Genomic DNA, 15,943 nt, shown 5'->3' on the forward strand with positions numbered 1-15,943 from the left:
GCGCGCCTGGGTCCCCCCGCCCCGCTCTGCTCCGCCACTGGAGCCCCCGGGCCGCACGGCGGGGCCGGTCCCCCGTCTCCCTCCCGCGGTAAATCCGGCGGGGGGGGGCGGCACCGGACGGCGGAGGGACCGCGGGGCGTCCTCCCGGTGCCGGCTTGGCGCGGCAGGGCGGTGCTTGGCGCGGTGCTCGGCGCTGCGCACGTACACGCGCCCCCGTGCCGCTGCCCGGTGCCGCGGCGCCCCCGGGCGGGCGCGGGGGGGGCCACAACGGGTCGCGTGGAAGACTGACACACGGCAGGGCGGGGGGCGGCTCCCCCCGCCGCGCCCCGGCGCTTCCCATTGGTGCGAGCTGCCGTGACGCGCGGCGCGGCGGCTGCCTATTAGGGCGGGAGGCGGACGCAGGGCCCGGCAGAGCCGCGCCGAGCCCAGCCGCGCAGCCCCGCATCCCGCTGCCGTGAGGGGAGCGCCCAGGGCAGCGCCGCCCGCCCGCTGCGGAGGAGCCGGGGCGCCCCGCGGCCAGCAACGCCCCCGACGCGGGCAGGAGCAGCGCGGAAGAGCAGCGCCGTGTGGCGGCGGCCGCCGCGCGGAGAGGACGAAAGTTGGTGCGAGCGGCGGGGGCCGCCCGGGGAGCGGGACTGCGGAGAGCCGCCGCCTCGCCTCGGCCCGGCCGCCGCGGATGTGCCCCCGCCGGGCGGGGAAGGACGGAGCGGAGCGCGGTCGCTGGCAGCGGGGATCGGGCGGCTGGCTGCGCTTCACCCTCGCCGGGCTACTGCACTCGGAGGATTTGTGGATTGACTCTAGCTCCTGACCCACCGCCTCGGCTGGATTTGTGGGGTTTTGTTGTTGGATTTTGGCTCTTTTTTTTATTTTTTATTTTTTTCTCCTCTTTCCTCGGGGGAAAGAACTGCTCGCCAGCCCCGCTCGGGTTGTCCACTGCAATCGTGGCAGTGCCGTGGAGGCTGGGACCCCCCGCTTCAAGCCGAGGTGAGCGCTGGCACCGATCCGATACAGCAGCATCCCTTTCCCCCCGGAAAGGTGCGTCGCGCGCACACACACCAAAAAGCCACCCTGCATTTAGAAGCGTACAAAATATCCAGATAGTGGGACTCGCATTTGGGATTTGTTAGTTCTCTCGCTCATGCCACTGCCCCATGGTTGCCTCAATGGCAGGATCATGAAGTGTTTGACTTTTTTTCTTCTGCTTCCAGAGACCTTAAAGAAGTCCAAAAAGAGCGTGAGATCAAACGGCAAGGTGCCAGGATGCTATGAGATAGTGCCCCTGTCCCTGAAGAAGAAGATGGCTGCAGAACTTTACCCTGCCAGCACCAACACCAATATTGCAAACAGTAACGCCGCCGCTGCCGCCGCCGCCACCGCTGCCAACAGCAAGAAGAACGCCCTGCAGCTCCAGCAGAGCGCCCAGCCGCCCCCGCCGCCCCAGCTCCAAAACCTCAACAACAACAACTTGGAGAGCGCCAACTGGCAGTCCTTCCATCCCACGCTGCGGGAGAGGTAAGGGCCAGGCCCCGCCGGACCCTCCCCGGACGGGCGGGAGAGGTGCCCGGCCCTGTGCACCTGCGTCAAGGCCAGGCGTGAGGGCTGGGTCGCCCTGGCGAGGGCGGCCCGGGACGGGATGGACCCACGGGGGACGCCGGCGGGAGGCTCGGGCGGCTGCGTGCCAGCGGGGCTGGGGCACCAGGTGAGGGGCTGCCCGCGGCTAACGGGGCTTCTCCCCCCTCCCCTCGCTTGCAGGAACGCGCTGATGTTCAATAACGAACTCATGGCTGACATTCACTTCATCGTGGGCCCGCCAGGGGCATCCAAGAAAGTTCCTGCCCATAAGGTTTGTGCAGATAATTTTTGGTTTTTTAATACTGCTGTGCGCATTTTCTCCCCCCTGCTTACGACTAGGTTCCATTTTTTTTTCTAATTATGGCTCTCGTCTAATCCTACAAGTAATTCACATACAGTGTTCCCTTTAATTGCAGTGTAAGGCAGTCTTCTGCCTCCACTGTAGCTTTTAACTTTCCCTAAGTGTAGCTCTTATCAAAAGCCAGCATGCTCAGCTATTGCCAATATGTATTACTGAGGCTTCTCTCTCTTTATTTTCCAGTATGTTTTGGCAGTTGGTAGCTCTGTCTTCTATGCTATGTTTTATGGCGATCTCGCAGAGGTCAAATCTGAAATCCATATACCAGATGTGGAACCTGCAGCCTTTCTAATCCTATTAAAGTAAGTGGCCACTACAAGTCTACTAATTACGTGGACAGAATCAAAGTAGCTTATAAAATATACATCTCCTAATTGGCATTGTGCAATACACACTTATTACTGTTTACTTAATGTGCTGACAAATACTGAATATCAGGGTCACTGCCAGTAAAGATGACTATATTGGCCATGAAAAATTGATTTATATATTTTTTTCCCTAAGAAACTATTTTTTTCCTCATCTAGATACATGTATAGTGATGAAATAGACCTGGAAGCTGACACTGTTCTGGCTACGCTGTATGCTGCCAAGAAGTACATCGTGCCGGCCCTAGCAAAGGCTTGTGTCAATTTTCTGGAGACCAGTTTAGAGGCGAAGAACGCTTGTGTCCTGCTGTCTCAGAGCAGGCTCTTTGAGGAGCCAGAGCTGACGCAGCGCTGCTGGGAAGTGATTGATGCTCAAGCAGAAATGGCACTGAAGTCAGAGGGCTTCTGTGAGATAGATCAACAAACACTAGAGATCATTGTAACCCGGGAGGCACTCAACACCAAGGAAGTGGTAGTTTTCGAGGCTGTTCTCAACTGGGCAGAGGCTGAATGCAAAAGGCAAGGGCTGCCGGTTACGCCACGCAACAAGAGGAATGTACTAGGAAAAGCTTTGTACTTGGTGCGGATTCCAACCATGACTTTGGAAGAGTTTGCCAATGGAGCTGCCCAGTCTGACATCCTCACCCTTGAGGAAACTCACAACATATTCCTATGGTACACAGCCGCCAATAAACCCAAACTAGAGTTTCCGCTGACAAAAAGAAAAGGACTTGTACCTCAGCGATGCCATCGGTTTCAGTCATCTGCATATCGCAGCAATCAGTGGAGGTACCGAGGGCGGTGTGACAGTATTCAGTTTGCCGTAGACAAACGGATATTTATAGCAGGACTGGGATTGTATGGGTCCAGCTGTGGCAAAGCTGAATACAGCGTCAAAATTGAACTGAAGCGCTTAGGAGTTGTCCTTGCTCAAAATCTGACAAAGTTTACCTCTGACGGCTCCAGTAACACTTTCTCTGTATGGTTTGAACACCCTGTGCAGGTTGAGCAAGACACGTTTTACAATGTAAGTGCTATTCTTGACGGTAACGAACTCAGTTACTTTGGGCAAGAGGGAATGACTGAAGTGCAGTGCGGGAAAGTGACATTCCAGTTCCAGTGTTCCTCGGACAGTACTAATGGAACTGGAGTACAAGGAGGACAAATACCTGAGCTCATTTTCTATGCATGATGCATTTCACCTTGATTGTATTCCAATACTGCAATGATGCACATTAAGGGATTTTTCAGTTTTACTACGAACTCTGCAGCAGTATGGAATGTTATGCTACTTAGCTATCTGCTACATCAGGCTATACAAATAAGTGAAGGAATGCTCTTGAATTTAATCTTATTTTATTTATTCATAAGCTATTTGACTTAATTATTAAGACTGCAACAAGCAGAAAAATGTTAAAAGTTGCACGTACTGTGCATTTATTTTGTATATAGATAACTAACTTGCAGACTGCAGCTGAGTTAAACAGAATGTTCTAAACTAGAGCAGTTTACAAATCTGTGAAATATAAAACATTTTTACTTGCCCTAAGTCCTGTGTACTTGATCATTGCTGATCTTATGGCTTGTGTCTGTTAATTCATCTACAGTGCAGTTAACAGGGGTAACAATACTGTAGGCTGTCCCCTGTGTGCAGCTACACGAGGCATTAGCAATCACCACAAATACAAAGGTTCCCTCGCCTGCTAACTGAGACCATCCAGCAGCAGCCTTTATTTTCCTTCACAAAAAAAGGGACCTGACATCTGTGGAAGCTTGGGGTTTTTGTGTGTTGCCTAAGCTGAAGACGGACAAACCATGAGTGTAATCTAAGTTGATCAAAATCATCCCGTGGTTATATCTGAAAGCTTCTGCCACCCATTCACACACATCATCTGTGTTAACCTCCAGCCTGCCCAGCAAGCACTGGCACCTGTCAAGCTGCACCCTGCTTGACTGGCCAAAGTCAAGACCTACAGATGAAGCTTAATGCAGTGACAGGCTTTATCACACAGATTTAGCCCAGGGCTGTAATTCTGGCAGCCACTATCTACATATACATCCTATCCTCACATTCAGGAGCAGACAGTAGAGAAATAGTTGCAATACAGCTTTTAAGTTCACTCAACATCACTCATTAGAAATAAGCCACCTTAAACAACAGCTGCTGGATCTTTCCTCCCCCTCTTATTTTTTTCTAAAAAACACAGCCCCATCCACTATCAGCAGTAATTTTACAGCTAGTACCCTTAACTTTTCTCAGAGTGATAAAAGTAGGTGTTTTTCTCAAGTGTCTGACAATCATTACAGATGAGCCAATTCAAAATACTAGTGTTTTTTATAAATCTCTCATCTCATAATGACTTTGGAAAGAATACTCAAACACCAGTATAAACCAATGGTTTTTTCCATGTATAACAAGTACCTCTCTACATTTAATTTAGACAGGGTTTCTGTTTGTCTTTTCCTAAGCTGCATTAATTTTCACCTTGAAACTAAGCTGCAATATAAATTCTGCCTGTTCACTCTTAAAAAAGAAAAATGTAATGAAAAATAAGAAGGTGTATGAATTATTGAAAACAAGAACGTTTTACCAGACATCCAGCTATGCTAACGAAGCCAGCACACCACGATGGCTGATAGCTGTGCACCATCACATACTATCTGGATGCCATTATGACGATGCTCAATATGTGAGCTGCTGGTTCTCTTGCTGCCAAGGCAGGCAGTTCTGTGCCCAGCTGAGTACAGCTGAAGGGGTGTGTGTTGAACACAAAAGGCATCTGATTCTTAGTACAGATTAAGGAGAGTGGGAGGGAGAGTGGGTAAAGATACAGGAAGAAAATTCCTGCACAGAGGTGGGTAACAGTCACAAGACTTCTCCATAAACGCACTCTTTTAATGAATTGGCATGAATTCCCTTGGCTTAAAAGTTACAGCCTAGACAACAGCTTTTTTTACCCTTTTGACATGTTAAAACCCACCTTCTGATCACTGTGTTACGATTTCAGTGATGACTTACTAATTAAAAAGTTATTCACATACTTGGAAAAAGTTGCTCCTCATTTTCCATCAAGCTACTTGTATTTCAGGCACTCAACACCTCAGCTACAGGTGATGAACAGATAGTAAATTTGGCAAATATTTATCAAATGTTGCATCTCTGTGGAACTAAAGTGTGACAGGCCTGTGCGAGCTTGTAGATGCACACAAATTTGTTTTATGTCAGTTCACTGTCTTAGTATAGCCTAAACTACTCTCGGAAAAAGCAACAAAATTATTTGTAAAAGAAAATAGCATCTAGATCCCAAAAAAACTCTTACATAAAGGAGAACAGGCTCTCGTGGTCAGCAATGCTCTTCTGCCTGGATTGATTCCAGCTTCATTTTTAAATTACCACTTTGGTACATAAATACACATACATACATATTATTGTCAATTAACCATGCATAAAATACCTCAAATACTCAAAAGTCAACTCAAAAAAAAAATACCTATGGCTGGAGCATTTATGCAGAGTTCTCTGGCCAACAGAAGGAAAGTTTTTCCCAGCACATAGACATTCACCTATTAAAAGACAAAAAAGACATTATTTAAATCTTAAGCCACAAACGTTTTTAATAGAACATTTATATAGAAAGGGAAAAAAAACCCCAACTTTGAAATCATAAAACAACCTGCTTTGAAAAAATTCAATTGAAGTATTACAAGCAGTATTCATAGGTATAGGATAATACTTGGTGCTTGTCAAAAGCTGCACAAATTAGCATTGTAAATCAAAGCATAAGTTTATGCTGAAAAAATTTTAAAAAGTTGCTCATCATACTCTTCAGCAAGCTCGGTGTTGCTTGTGGTACCTGCACATTTTTTCAGTTGTTACTTGACATCTTAAAGCATTAAGTAGACTTTAGTATAATATCAGTATATATATAAAGTGTCATTTATCTTGTAACAAAACCTGAGCAAATACAAGTTACTGCAAATTTCAACTCTGCATGATCACGTGAAGTGGGATAATTAAGTATTGCACAAGCGCACACCAAACTTTTCCAGCAAAGCAAGGAGTGGTGCTACATGCCCCAAGGGTTATTTGTCATTTCTTACTGTTTGGACATTGCCACAGATCACCCTCCATTACAAAAAAAAAAAAAAAAATTTTTTTTTGGAAAAATCTTAAACCACACCAAACCTGCTAAGGAGCCAGGGACAGAGCCCTGCTCCCCTCCCCTCCTTCACTGCTGCACTCAGATGTAAACTGCGAGGAGGAGTTACTCTTCATACTCTGATTTGCAATTTATAGCATAGGCAACTACATTTGTATTTTAAAAATCTGAGGAAGTTTTCTTTCACTATCTTAAGATGTGTTTTTGTGGTCAGCAAGAAAGGCAGGATATACTTCAGTTCCCAATCAGCCCCAAACATTCCCACGAAGCTCCACGAACACCTTGCTCCCCCAAGGCATATGTAAAGGTCAAAGTTAGTATAAAACACTCCATCCTCCTACACTCCAAACAAATAGATACTTTTTTATTATTATTATTTTTAAGGATAGTATATACTCTACTGCTTCTATGTAACAGAACTGCCCCTCTCTTTCCTGTGCCAGGACAGTGAAGGTGTTTACTAAGCAGCCGATTACACAACTGAGTTGTGGATTATGGTACAAGCCTATGGACATAACAAATCCTGTTACTAAGTTAATTCTCTTTCAGTTTCACAAAAGAGCTTTACCAACATTAGTTTAAAAGCAGGCTTTCCTCCCAAGTGTATAGATGCTTCTACCAAGCTAGCAAAAATAAATATATATATTTAAACAAACAAACAAAATAGTGACATGTTTTCACCTAGCACTTCAAAATTTTTCTTTCTGTGAAAATGTTCTTAATGTGAATTCTTCTCAAATTTAAAAAAAAAATTAAAAATGAGAACTTGAAAGAAATCCTCAGAACGATCGTTTACCCTGAAAGTGACTGCTCAGTCAAGCGTACATGATGTGATGGTAATTCATTCCATATTTAGTGGAAAGTGTTGAGTAGCTTCCATGCTGTGTCTGACCAATGGTTGGACTGGCCTAGTAGATACAAAAGTATAGTCTTCAATTTTACTGACTTTTTTTTTCCTGAAATACCGGACAACATAGAAATACTGTTCTATGGGAAGGAAGTGAACAAAATATACCCTTTGAATAAGAAGTATATTTCTTAGGAAATGTCACCAAATTTTATACAGAAAAATAAGCACCTACTGAATCTGGCAATTCAGACAGGAGTTTGAGAGCAAATGACTTTCCACGAGTCGCACAGAACAGACATTACTACAGCAAAGTATCTGCGGTGTTTCAGTTGGCTTTAGATGCTCTAGAGTCACTACTGCAAGCTTGGAATGGCTTGGTTTGACCTTTTGTCTAAAAAATATTAACATAAAGAGTGGGGGTTTGGCTGTTGTTTCAGCTAAGTTGGCTGACCAAGTTCCTATAAATCTTAAACTTCATCACTTAGATCTTGTTCTGCAAGGACGATTTCACTGCACAAATCAATAAAATTACTTCAGTGGAGCCAAGTACATATGATGTTTCCATCAGAGGCTTCACAAACTCATCTAGTTCTTTCATTTTGGCCTAGGAAAAAAAAAACCCAACTCAAATTCAGGCAAGTGTTTTTCCTTCTGGCTTTTTTTGTCATGACATCCAAATACTTGATGTTTGTCCGCATCAATCCACATCACTTTCTAAGAAACTCCTCCCAAGCAAACTTTCCATAAATGCCATCATCAAAGCACAAATAAATACAAAGATGCATAAAGAAGCATATTTTTTTAGGGAAGTTCTAACGATCAAAGTGGGTGCCAAATTAAATCTAAAGCAAAGACAAATGCATAATAATATTGCTCGATGACTGTTTATCTTCCTCTCGGTGGCCTAACTCAGTCTCTGGATCCGTGGTCTATTTGAGAAGTAACATACTTAAATCTAACCTGCTTTTCCACTTCACCCACATCATCAGTGTTTTATGACCAACTTCAAGGTGTAGGCAGTGTATTTACAGAAAATAACAAATTCAAATAGAAATGGTACATCAGGGAATTTCTTTCTTTTGATCACAAGTGCATTTCTTTGCAGTTTCTCGTTACTACCAATTTAGAAAGAAAGCATAATATATAGTGGATTACGTGCTCTATATTGTATTCCTCATGAAGCTCACATGTTTTTAATGCCAGGGTAAAGTCACAAAAAGAATCAGGAATATTTAATTGCTTCCAGTTTTCCTGGCGAATCAGTTGGAAAAGAGACTTCAGGCCCTCTCAATGCGCTTCTCGTCTTTAAAAGTTACTAGATATTCTGGGGCATTTCTCATAAATGGGAGATTAAAGGTGACATAAAGCTCACCCAGAAATCTGTAACAACATTGAACTGTTGAAACATGATATTTAAGAACTTCTGGGTTTAGTGGAAGAAAACCCTTTCACTAAAATTTTATGCCACTGTCACTAATTTCAACTATTACTCACATACATCTTGTGACAGAGGAGATATGATATATAATAGGCATATAGATAGTCTTTCTTTACTCTCATCATTTGTATGGGTTTTTTGCACTCCATTAAGCTTAGAAAATTAAGAGAATTAATTTAGAGGCCTACTTTAATTTCTAGTTCTTTCTTCATTAAGAACTTCTTATAAAAATTCATATACTCCAATCCATCAAAAGCTTAACACTCCAAATTTAGAACCATATGACATTTGCATTCATAAAACCTGATTTTATATGAGTCCTTAGAATGGTGAATAAACAAAAATGCCCTTCTAGAGGATGTCTCTGGCTTAGACTTGAATTGGTGCAGTTTTAAAGCTTACCACATCAACTTTGGCCTCTTTCCCCCTTCTTAATTTAAAAGGATCATACTGAAAAACAGTATTTCCCCAAACTCTTTCCCATCAAAATTGTATAACAGTTGTTTAATAAACTTTCATAACAGTTGCACTCTTTGTTTGCGTATTTTCAGATATGAACATTTCCTAAACTTGATGCAATCACTAGGTTTGAGCATCAACACCTAATACAAGAGTGGCGTCAACCTCTATCAGAGGGAATATTGCAAAATATCTGCGTACCCTGATAGTTTCTACCATATTATTTTACATTCAGTTCACATTTAACAGAGTAAATGTACAAACATATGGGCCTGCCACTGAGTTGTTTTTAGAAAAAAACCCAACAACTAGATTCTTCAGCAGGAAGACATCTTTTAGACAAAATGTATGTGCTCACCAAGGCATTGCAAAAAACCCCTGGTTTTACTCTAAAGTTTTTACAGGAGAACTTAAGATTCTCTGGATGTTCTCCTTTATCTATAGTTAATTTCTGCCCTTGCTACAGAACACTTTATATTAGCTAAAAGGGGCATTTGGAGAAGGAATGGCTTCCTATTTTTCAGTTACATCTTTACAGGAAGATCCTTCTACTTGTTATACTCTTCGCCCTTCACAGTATTTTTTGGAGACACAGTTTCTTCATTTCACATCTGTCAGTCATCAGACGCTGATTTCAAAGGGACACTTCCACAGGGACTCTTATCCTTTCATAATTTCCTCTTGCTTTCACATCATGCCTGATGTGTTCACAAATACCAATGTACTTCCACTTTTAGAAATAACAACAAATACCTTGCTTCCAGTAACACAGGAATTCAGCTGTTCATCAGTTTAACACCTTCCAGAATTTAACTCTCTTTGGGAAACAGGGAATCTCCCATTCATACAGTTACAACGTCACTTTACCTTCTGGACAGCAGCAAAAAATAAAGCTGCAATCATTGACTGAAAGTTTTTGCTGGGCCATAAGTTCCATAAATGTATAAGTCAATACTCTTTCACTATGAGCAATTTCCAAAAAGGCTTTTCAAGACCATGGTGTGGCATTCTGGAAAAATATTACAAATGGTGATGGTGGTTAAGGTCTTCTGTCTTTTAGAAAGACAAAGACCAGGCAGTTGGAACACAATGAGAATTTGCACTGTGAAACATCCATGGCTGCTTGCCTAAATAATTAAGCAAGCATGAAAAGCAAATGAGTTTTTAAGGAGAGTGTCTGTTGCTGGGGAAAGAGGCACCTGTGGTTATTTGATTCATTATTAACATTTCTCGTATAGTAATGCCTGAAGGTCCCAACCAGGTTGTTTAAATTAACTCAATCAACATAGCAATTTGCATAGGGGCAATAAAGACAAATGCAGTCAACATGTTAATAACTTTAAATGAACAAAGGTTATTAAAAACCAAAGCAAGTGAGTATAGTCTTTAAAAAATACTCCATTTTACCCTTCTCCATACAATAAACTGAAACGTCTTGTTTTCTGAATCCATACTGCAACCAGAACATTACATTTAAACTCGAAAGACAATACACAAAACTACAAATACACACCAAACCCAGCTTGTCAGAGCACAGTTCAAAGAGAGACACAAATCAAAATTAAGCAGCTTCCTCCATGCTATGCTTTAAAGCATTGCCTTCAGTCTGGCGACTCCGAAGGGAAAGTCTACTTTTGCTAGTCACATATGCAGTGGTCCTAGCATTCTTCCTCCAGCACCACAGCAGTACAATAAACCCTCATCATACCATCTAGGCAAGCAAGTCAAAGAATAATTTGCAACAAGCACAGAGGAATCAGGGAGGCCAATGCTGCCTTTAGAAGAAATAAAAGCAACAAGTGTCCAAAAATAACTGGCAATAGAAATCCTTCTGGACAAGCACTGTTAGTTGACTAGACAAATTGAAGCTAAAGAAATAGGAGGTGAGAGTTGTTTTTTTGAAGTGGAAGAGAGAGCGAAGAAGGACTAGACCAAGCAAGTACTACTGATTTTCACTCCTTGTGCACCCTTTTCCCTTATCTAGAAACTGTAGTGTAGTTGAGGTTGGAATGGATCTCAGCAGGTCTCCAGCCCAACCTCCTGCTCAAAGCAGGGTCAGCTATAGGAACAGACCACATCGCTCAGGATCTTGAAAACCCTGATGGACAGAAACTTCAAAACTGCTCTGCGCAACCTGTTTCAACACTTGGCTTACTCATGGTGAAAAACCTTTTCTTGATATCACGTCAAAACATCTCATTTTAATTAATGACGTCCATTGCTGCTAATCCTTCTGCTGCGCACTCCTATAAAGAGCCTGGCTCTGTCTAACATCTTTTCAGTAAGCACTAGCCTTACTTAACAGCAGGACACATCACAAGGCACACTCAAAATTATATTCTACTAGGATGAAATTGGAGATCAAAGCACTGCCAACACCTCTTCCCAAAGTCTTTTACGATCACATTGCAAAGACCATGACACTGGAGATTACAAGAGGCTAAAAAAGAAACTGCCATTTCCCAGGATGGAAAGGCAGCATTTCACCACAAAGAGATCAAAACTTTAGACAACTAGTTCTCCAGGTGGAATGAATGAGATGCTCTGGAACAGATGAGCAAACCTAAACTGTTCAAAAGTTGGGCCAAGGCTAGACAAGCTTCACAAGTCTCCTAAACAAGCAAGGCCTGTTGCTTAGATTGGACTAATAAAAAAGCAAACAAAAGGCCTGATTACAGACCTCTCTAAAGATTATATTTGCAAGTAAAATTCAGTATTTGAAAAAACAAGCAAGTACTTTCCCTGTCACAGACCGATCATCCTTCCAACTCCATCAACGCGCAGCATGGCTCTGCTTTGCACAAGGAAGGAGCCCGACTTGTAGCAGTCGTCTGGACATTTTCAGTAAATTTCAGATAATGCTTTGAAGTCTAAAGGTACCAGAGGCATACTGAATCTGAGAACACTTTCAACAGGAGGTTTCCAAGACATAGGACATATTTCACTTGAAGATAAAATGGGAGAAAAAATACCAAAGAAATTGCCTTTTCAATTAAAAAAGAAAAAAAAAAAGACATTTTGGCTTTTTCCAAGATGGCAGCAATTTTGAAACTCCAAAAACTATTATGAAATGCAGCAGTTCTCCGGTGGAACAAGACAAACTCCCACATCTCTGTCATCAGCATAAAAGGAAAACTGGTACAACTTCTTAAACAAAGTGCCATTAACAGTGAAAATTAGTCTCCTCTATTGCGAAGTTCTAGCTACGTAATACTATTCTAAAAGCACATTACACTATAGGGGACAGCTTTTTTATTTTTTTTTTATGAAGAATCAGGGACCAAATCCCCAAACAACTCAGTTAGGACAGGAAAAGCAGTTGTACAAGAAGTACAGACCAGAGCCTATGAGGCTAAACAGACCAACAAGAGAGGAAGAACACAAATACGATAGGGCATTAAACAAATACTGAGTTGCAGGTAACAGCAGATTCAAATCTCCTTCGTATTACTCTTAAGCCACCACCTTTCTTACGTTGTGAACCACAGAGGGTGTTGGCTCTCCCAGCGCAAGACACTGGTTGAAAGTCACTGATGCGGAGGGTGCCATAAGTGGGATGCGGAATGGCACAGCTAATATTGTTTCCAGCTGCGAGACGGCAAAAGGAAGCAACGGATGGCCGTTTTCACAGGCTTTAACTTCTTCTTTTTGCTGGTAGCTGGAATTACAAAGCTTACTTTTTGTTGTGCTTTTAGATGAAGCAATACATGAAAGGTTGTTATGCTTTTTTTTTTTACCCTCAAATGCACTGCAACCTATTTCAAGGTGTTCTGTAATTCAGTCAGTAGCCTCCGTAGACACTCTAGAAGAATGTTTCATTTGGTAACTTTCTTCAAAAAATTCCTGCGGCCAGATGATTAGCAGCCCTGCGGATCACTTCACCTCCCGCAGCAACTGAGCTGCCTCAAGTAGAAAATTCTGAAGAAAAATCTCAAAATTTGCTATTAGCATCTTAGTAAGAGTTGCTGAAGGTCAGCAGCAGCTCATTTTTTAGACTTTCAGATGTGATTTTTTTTTTTCCCTGATATAAAATTGACACCTTACTCATTTTTACCAAGAAAAACAATTACCTGGACCAGTATGACGTATTTTATACAGATGAGTCTGAACAAGTTAAATATTTTGGAAATATATACTGCCACTACTACTACTGGTAACAACCTTTCTTTTTCTTTAATGACATTCACATCCCAACTTCAGCATGGGAGAGCTGTCCTTGAAAAAAAATGAGGCACTTCAAGGTCATACAGTACAATCTCATGTACAATCTCATGAACTAATTGATTTTCTTTTTCAGGCACACAATCTGTGGGCAAAGGCTGATCTATAGCACAATGTACTGAAGTTTTCTGCCTGCATCATAAATGTTTTGCCACCAAGTTTTGGGTTGTTTTGTGTGGGGTTTTTTTATTTTTGTTTTGTTTAATGTTTAAAAACAAACTCAGGGTGAGGGAGAAATCAAGCTACGACCTGAAAAGCTCGTTTATACCTTCTTAAATAGGACTTTCTGGCTAGCTACAGTTACCAATAACATTTAAGACTTCTCTTTGCTCAGATTCACCTTAAAGTAGCTATAAAGTAGAGCACATCAGAAGTCTTCACACAGTTATATACATAAATACAGATCATGATATTGAAACTTTGTATTTTTTCCTCTTTCCGGGGTTGATTGTTTCCCTACTACTAATCTATTTCTGTCTCCCATCTCTTCAGTTACCCCTCTTTAAGGTTTTGGTCCTCATACGCCCCATCTCAACATCTTTTCTGGCTGGAACGTACAGAGGAGAAAAGACAAATCATTCAGTCTTTCTTGCCTGCTCCTGCTGACAATACTTTTTTTCTTTTATAGATACAATACCTCTTCTTCTTCCTTCTTTACACTGTGTGACTATTCTTCATATTATTATGATCATTCTGTATCATAACAGTCACCATGAAAAATCACCTGTGTTTAGAAGTAAATAAACTTCCAATTCTACACATGCAGTATTTGGTTATAAGTAATCAAAATAATTCAATAAGAGTTTAGAAAAGAAAAAAAGTTACTCATTTTAAGAATTAAAGATTCATTTAATTATTGCAATTCCAGCAGATAGCTTCAAGCAATAAATAGTCTTCAGAGGGATGCCATTTAACAAGACAGCTGGGAGGACAAAAATAGATGCAACTAACCTACTCACATTGTATGTAAAACAGTTGTAACATGGAGAATGAGGGTAAGACAGCACATGTCAATACAGCTTTCTATTTCCACATACAGAGCAAGTACATATTTCTCTCAAAATACATTTTATAAAACACGTCTCTGTAGTGTACCAATCCATTTACACAGTACTACCTACCAAAAAAGTTATTTTTGTCTTCAACAACTGTTGTTTTAAAAATGTGTAACATCTGACCCAGTGCCATTGCGGTCACTCTGCATCCTGATGAAAGAATCGTGCTAACTCTTGATACGTTATTTGCAGCATTAAAAGCAAAAAAATATTTGACATTTAATTTTACTGAACAATGACTCAGATTTACACACCCAGTGATTTTTCCAATTCAGAATTTTTAGAGAGAAATTAAAACATCCCAAACAGCCCATGCTGACAGCTCTTTGCTTGCAATTAAACTTTAACAATATAACAAAAGTTTCAAATTAAAAAAAAGATACAATACCTGAAGAAGGTCACTGAGGTCAAGTAACATATCTGTGAAGATGTCAAGGAATATACATGCTTGTTGAATGTGGCAGTGTTTCTTAATTTCATTAGCAACTCAAAAAAGGGAGAAATAAACGAGGTTTAAATGTCAAAGAAACCAAATATGGACTAGGTACTTGGGTGCACCACTTCTGCTAACAGCCAGCATCCAGCTAACCCTTCAACTCCCCCAAAAATCCTGCCAGCACCCACTGCATTTACTGCACAAGTTGTCTATGTGGAGCAATGGTCTCCCAGAATAAGGGGGCTGGAGCACCTCTTCTATGACGACAGGCTGAGAGAGTTGGGGTTGTTCAGCCTGGAGAAGAGAAGGTTCTGGGAAGACCTTAGAGCAGCCTTCCAGTAGCTGAAGGGGCCTAAAAGAAAGCTGGAGAGGGACTGGTTACAAGGGCATGGAGTGATAGAACAAGGCGGAATGGCTTAAACTGAGGGAGGGGAGATTTAGATTAAATATTAGGAGGAACTTCTTTCCTGTGAGGGTGGTGAGGCACTGGAACAGGCTGCCCAGAGAAGCTGTGGGTGCCCCATCCCTGGCAGTGTTCAAGGCCAGGTTGGATGGGGCTTTGGGCAACCTGGTCTAGTGGAGGGTGTCCCTGCCCATGGCAGGGGGGTTGGAACTAGGTGATCTTTAAGGTCCCTTCCAACCCAAACCATTCTGTGATTCCATGAACAAGCCAACACCTTGTGTGACTTACAATACTCACCATTTACCGCAGCCTAAGAGAGACTCAATGACAACAAACAAAGAACAGCAGCAGCAAGATAGAATGCTCACTCTTATTACACTTCATTTAAGAATATAAACATTATCAGTTTCCTATGCCAGCTTAGGAGCCCATGATCCCAGAAAAACAGATGGAAGAGCAAACTAAGAAAACCACAGTAAGCTTCTTTTGTCCTCTTCTACAAGGACCAGTCAAAGAGCTGGGAAGAGAAAGCCACTTTGGCTACTCTCTTCTCTGACCAAGAACATCAGCTGTTACTTTTGAGTTTTCACCCCCCTCCATCATATCCTATGCTGCTGCAAAAA

At 42.2% G+C, this 15,943-nt stretch overlaps 2 protein-coding genes across 3 annotated transcripts in view; one reads left to right on the forward strand and one right to left on the reverse strand.

The window, feature by feature from the left end:
* Positions 1–15,943, reverse strand: part of BRF1 (BRF1 RNA polymerase III transcription initiation factor subunit) — a 176,699-nt gene that overhangs the window by 92,013 nt on the left and 68,743 nt on the right. Inside the window, exons 4-5 of the mRNA XM_054825930.1 lie at positions 14,870–14,901; positions 5,790–5,862 (exon numbers count right to left, since the gene is read on the reverse strand). Of these exons, the coding sequence (XP_054681905.1) occupies positions 5,790–5,862; positions 14,870–14,901 (105 nt within the window). The remainder of the gene's footprint in view (positions 1–5,789; positions 5,863–14,869; positions 14,902–15,943) is intronic.
* On the forward strand, positions 342–3,847 carry BTBD6 (BTB domain containing 6). 2 transcript variants are annotated; one of them, XM_054825932.1, is made up of 5 exons: positions 463–984; positions 1,209–1,512; positions 1,753–1,843; positions 2,114–2,232; positions 2,458–3,847. In XM_054825932.1, the coding sequence occupies exons 2-5, from the start codon at positions 1,298–1,300 to the stop codon at positions 3,488–3,490; spliced, it is 1,458 nt and encodes a 485-aa protein (XP_054681907.1). In that variant the 5' UTR covers positions 463–984; positions 1,209–1,297; the 3' UTR covers positions 3,491–3,847. The 2 variants fall into 2 exon arrangements, with proteins under 2 accessions (XP_054681906.1, XP_054681907.1); XM_054825931.1 differs by having other exon boundaries at positions 342–1,512.

The sequence above is a fragment of the Grus americana genome, chromosome 5 (genome assembly GCF_028858705.1).
Source record: "Grus americana isolate bGruAme1 chromosome 5, bGruAme1.mat, whole genome shotgun sequence".
In the NCBI taxonomy this organism is placed as follows: domain Eukaryota; kingdom Metazoa; phylum Chordata; class Aves; order Gruiformes; family Gruidae; genus Grus; species Grus americana.

What these genes read in the sequence shown, in the direction of transcription:
- BTBD6 (XM_054825931.1), top strand. Translation starts at nt 1,139, where the DNA reads ATGCCACTGCCCCATGGTTGCCTCAATGGCAGGATCATGAAGTGTTTG. An exon ending in CATCCCACGCTGCGGGAGAG is followed by an intron (nt 1,513 to 1,752) that starts GTAAGGGCCAGG and finishes CCTCGCTTGCAG; the next exon opens with GAACGCGCTGATGTTCAATA. An exon ending in AGAAAGTTCCTGCCCATAAG is followed by an intron (nt 1,844 to 2,113) that starts GTTTGTGCAGAT and finishes TTTATTTTCCAG; the next exon opens with TATGTTTTGGCAGTTGGTAG.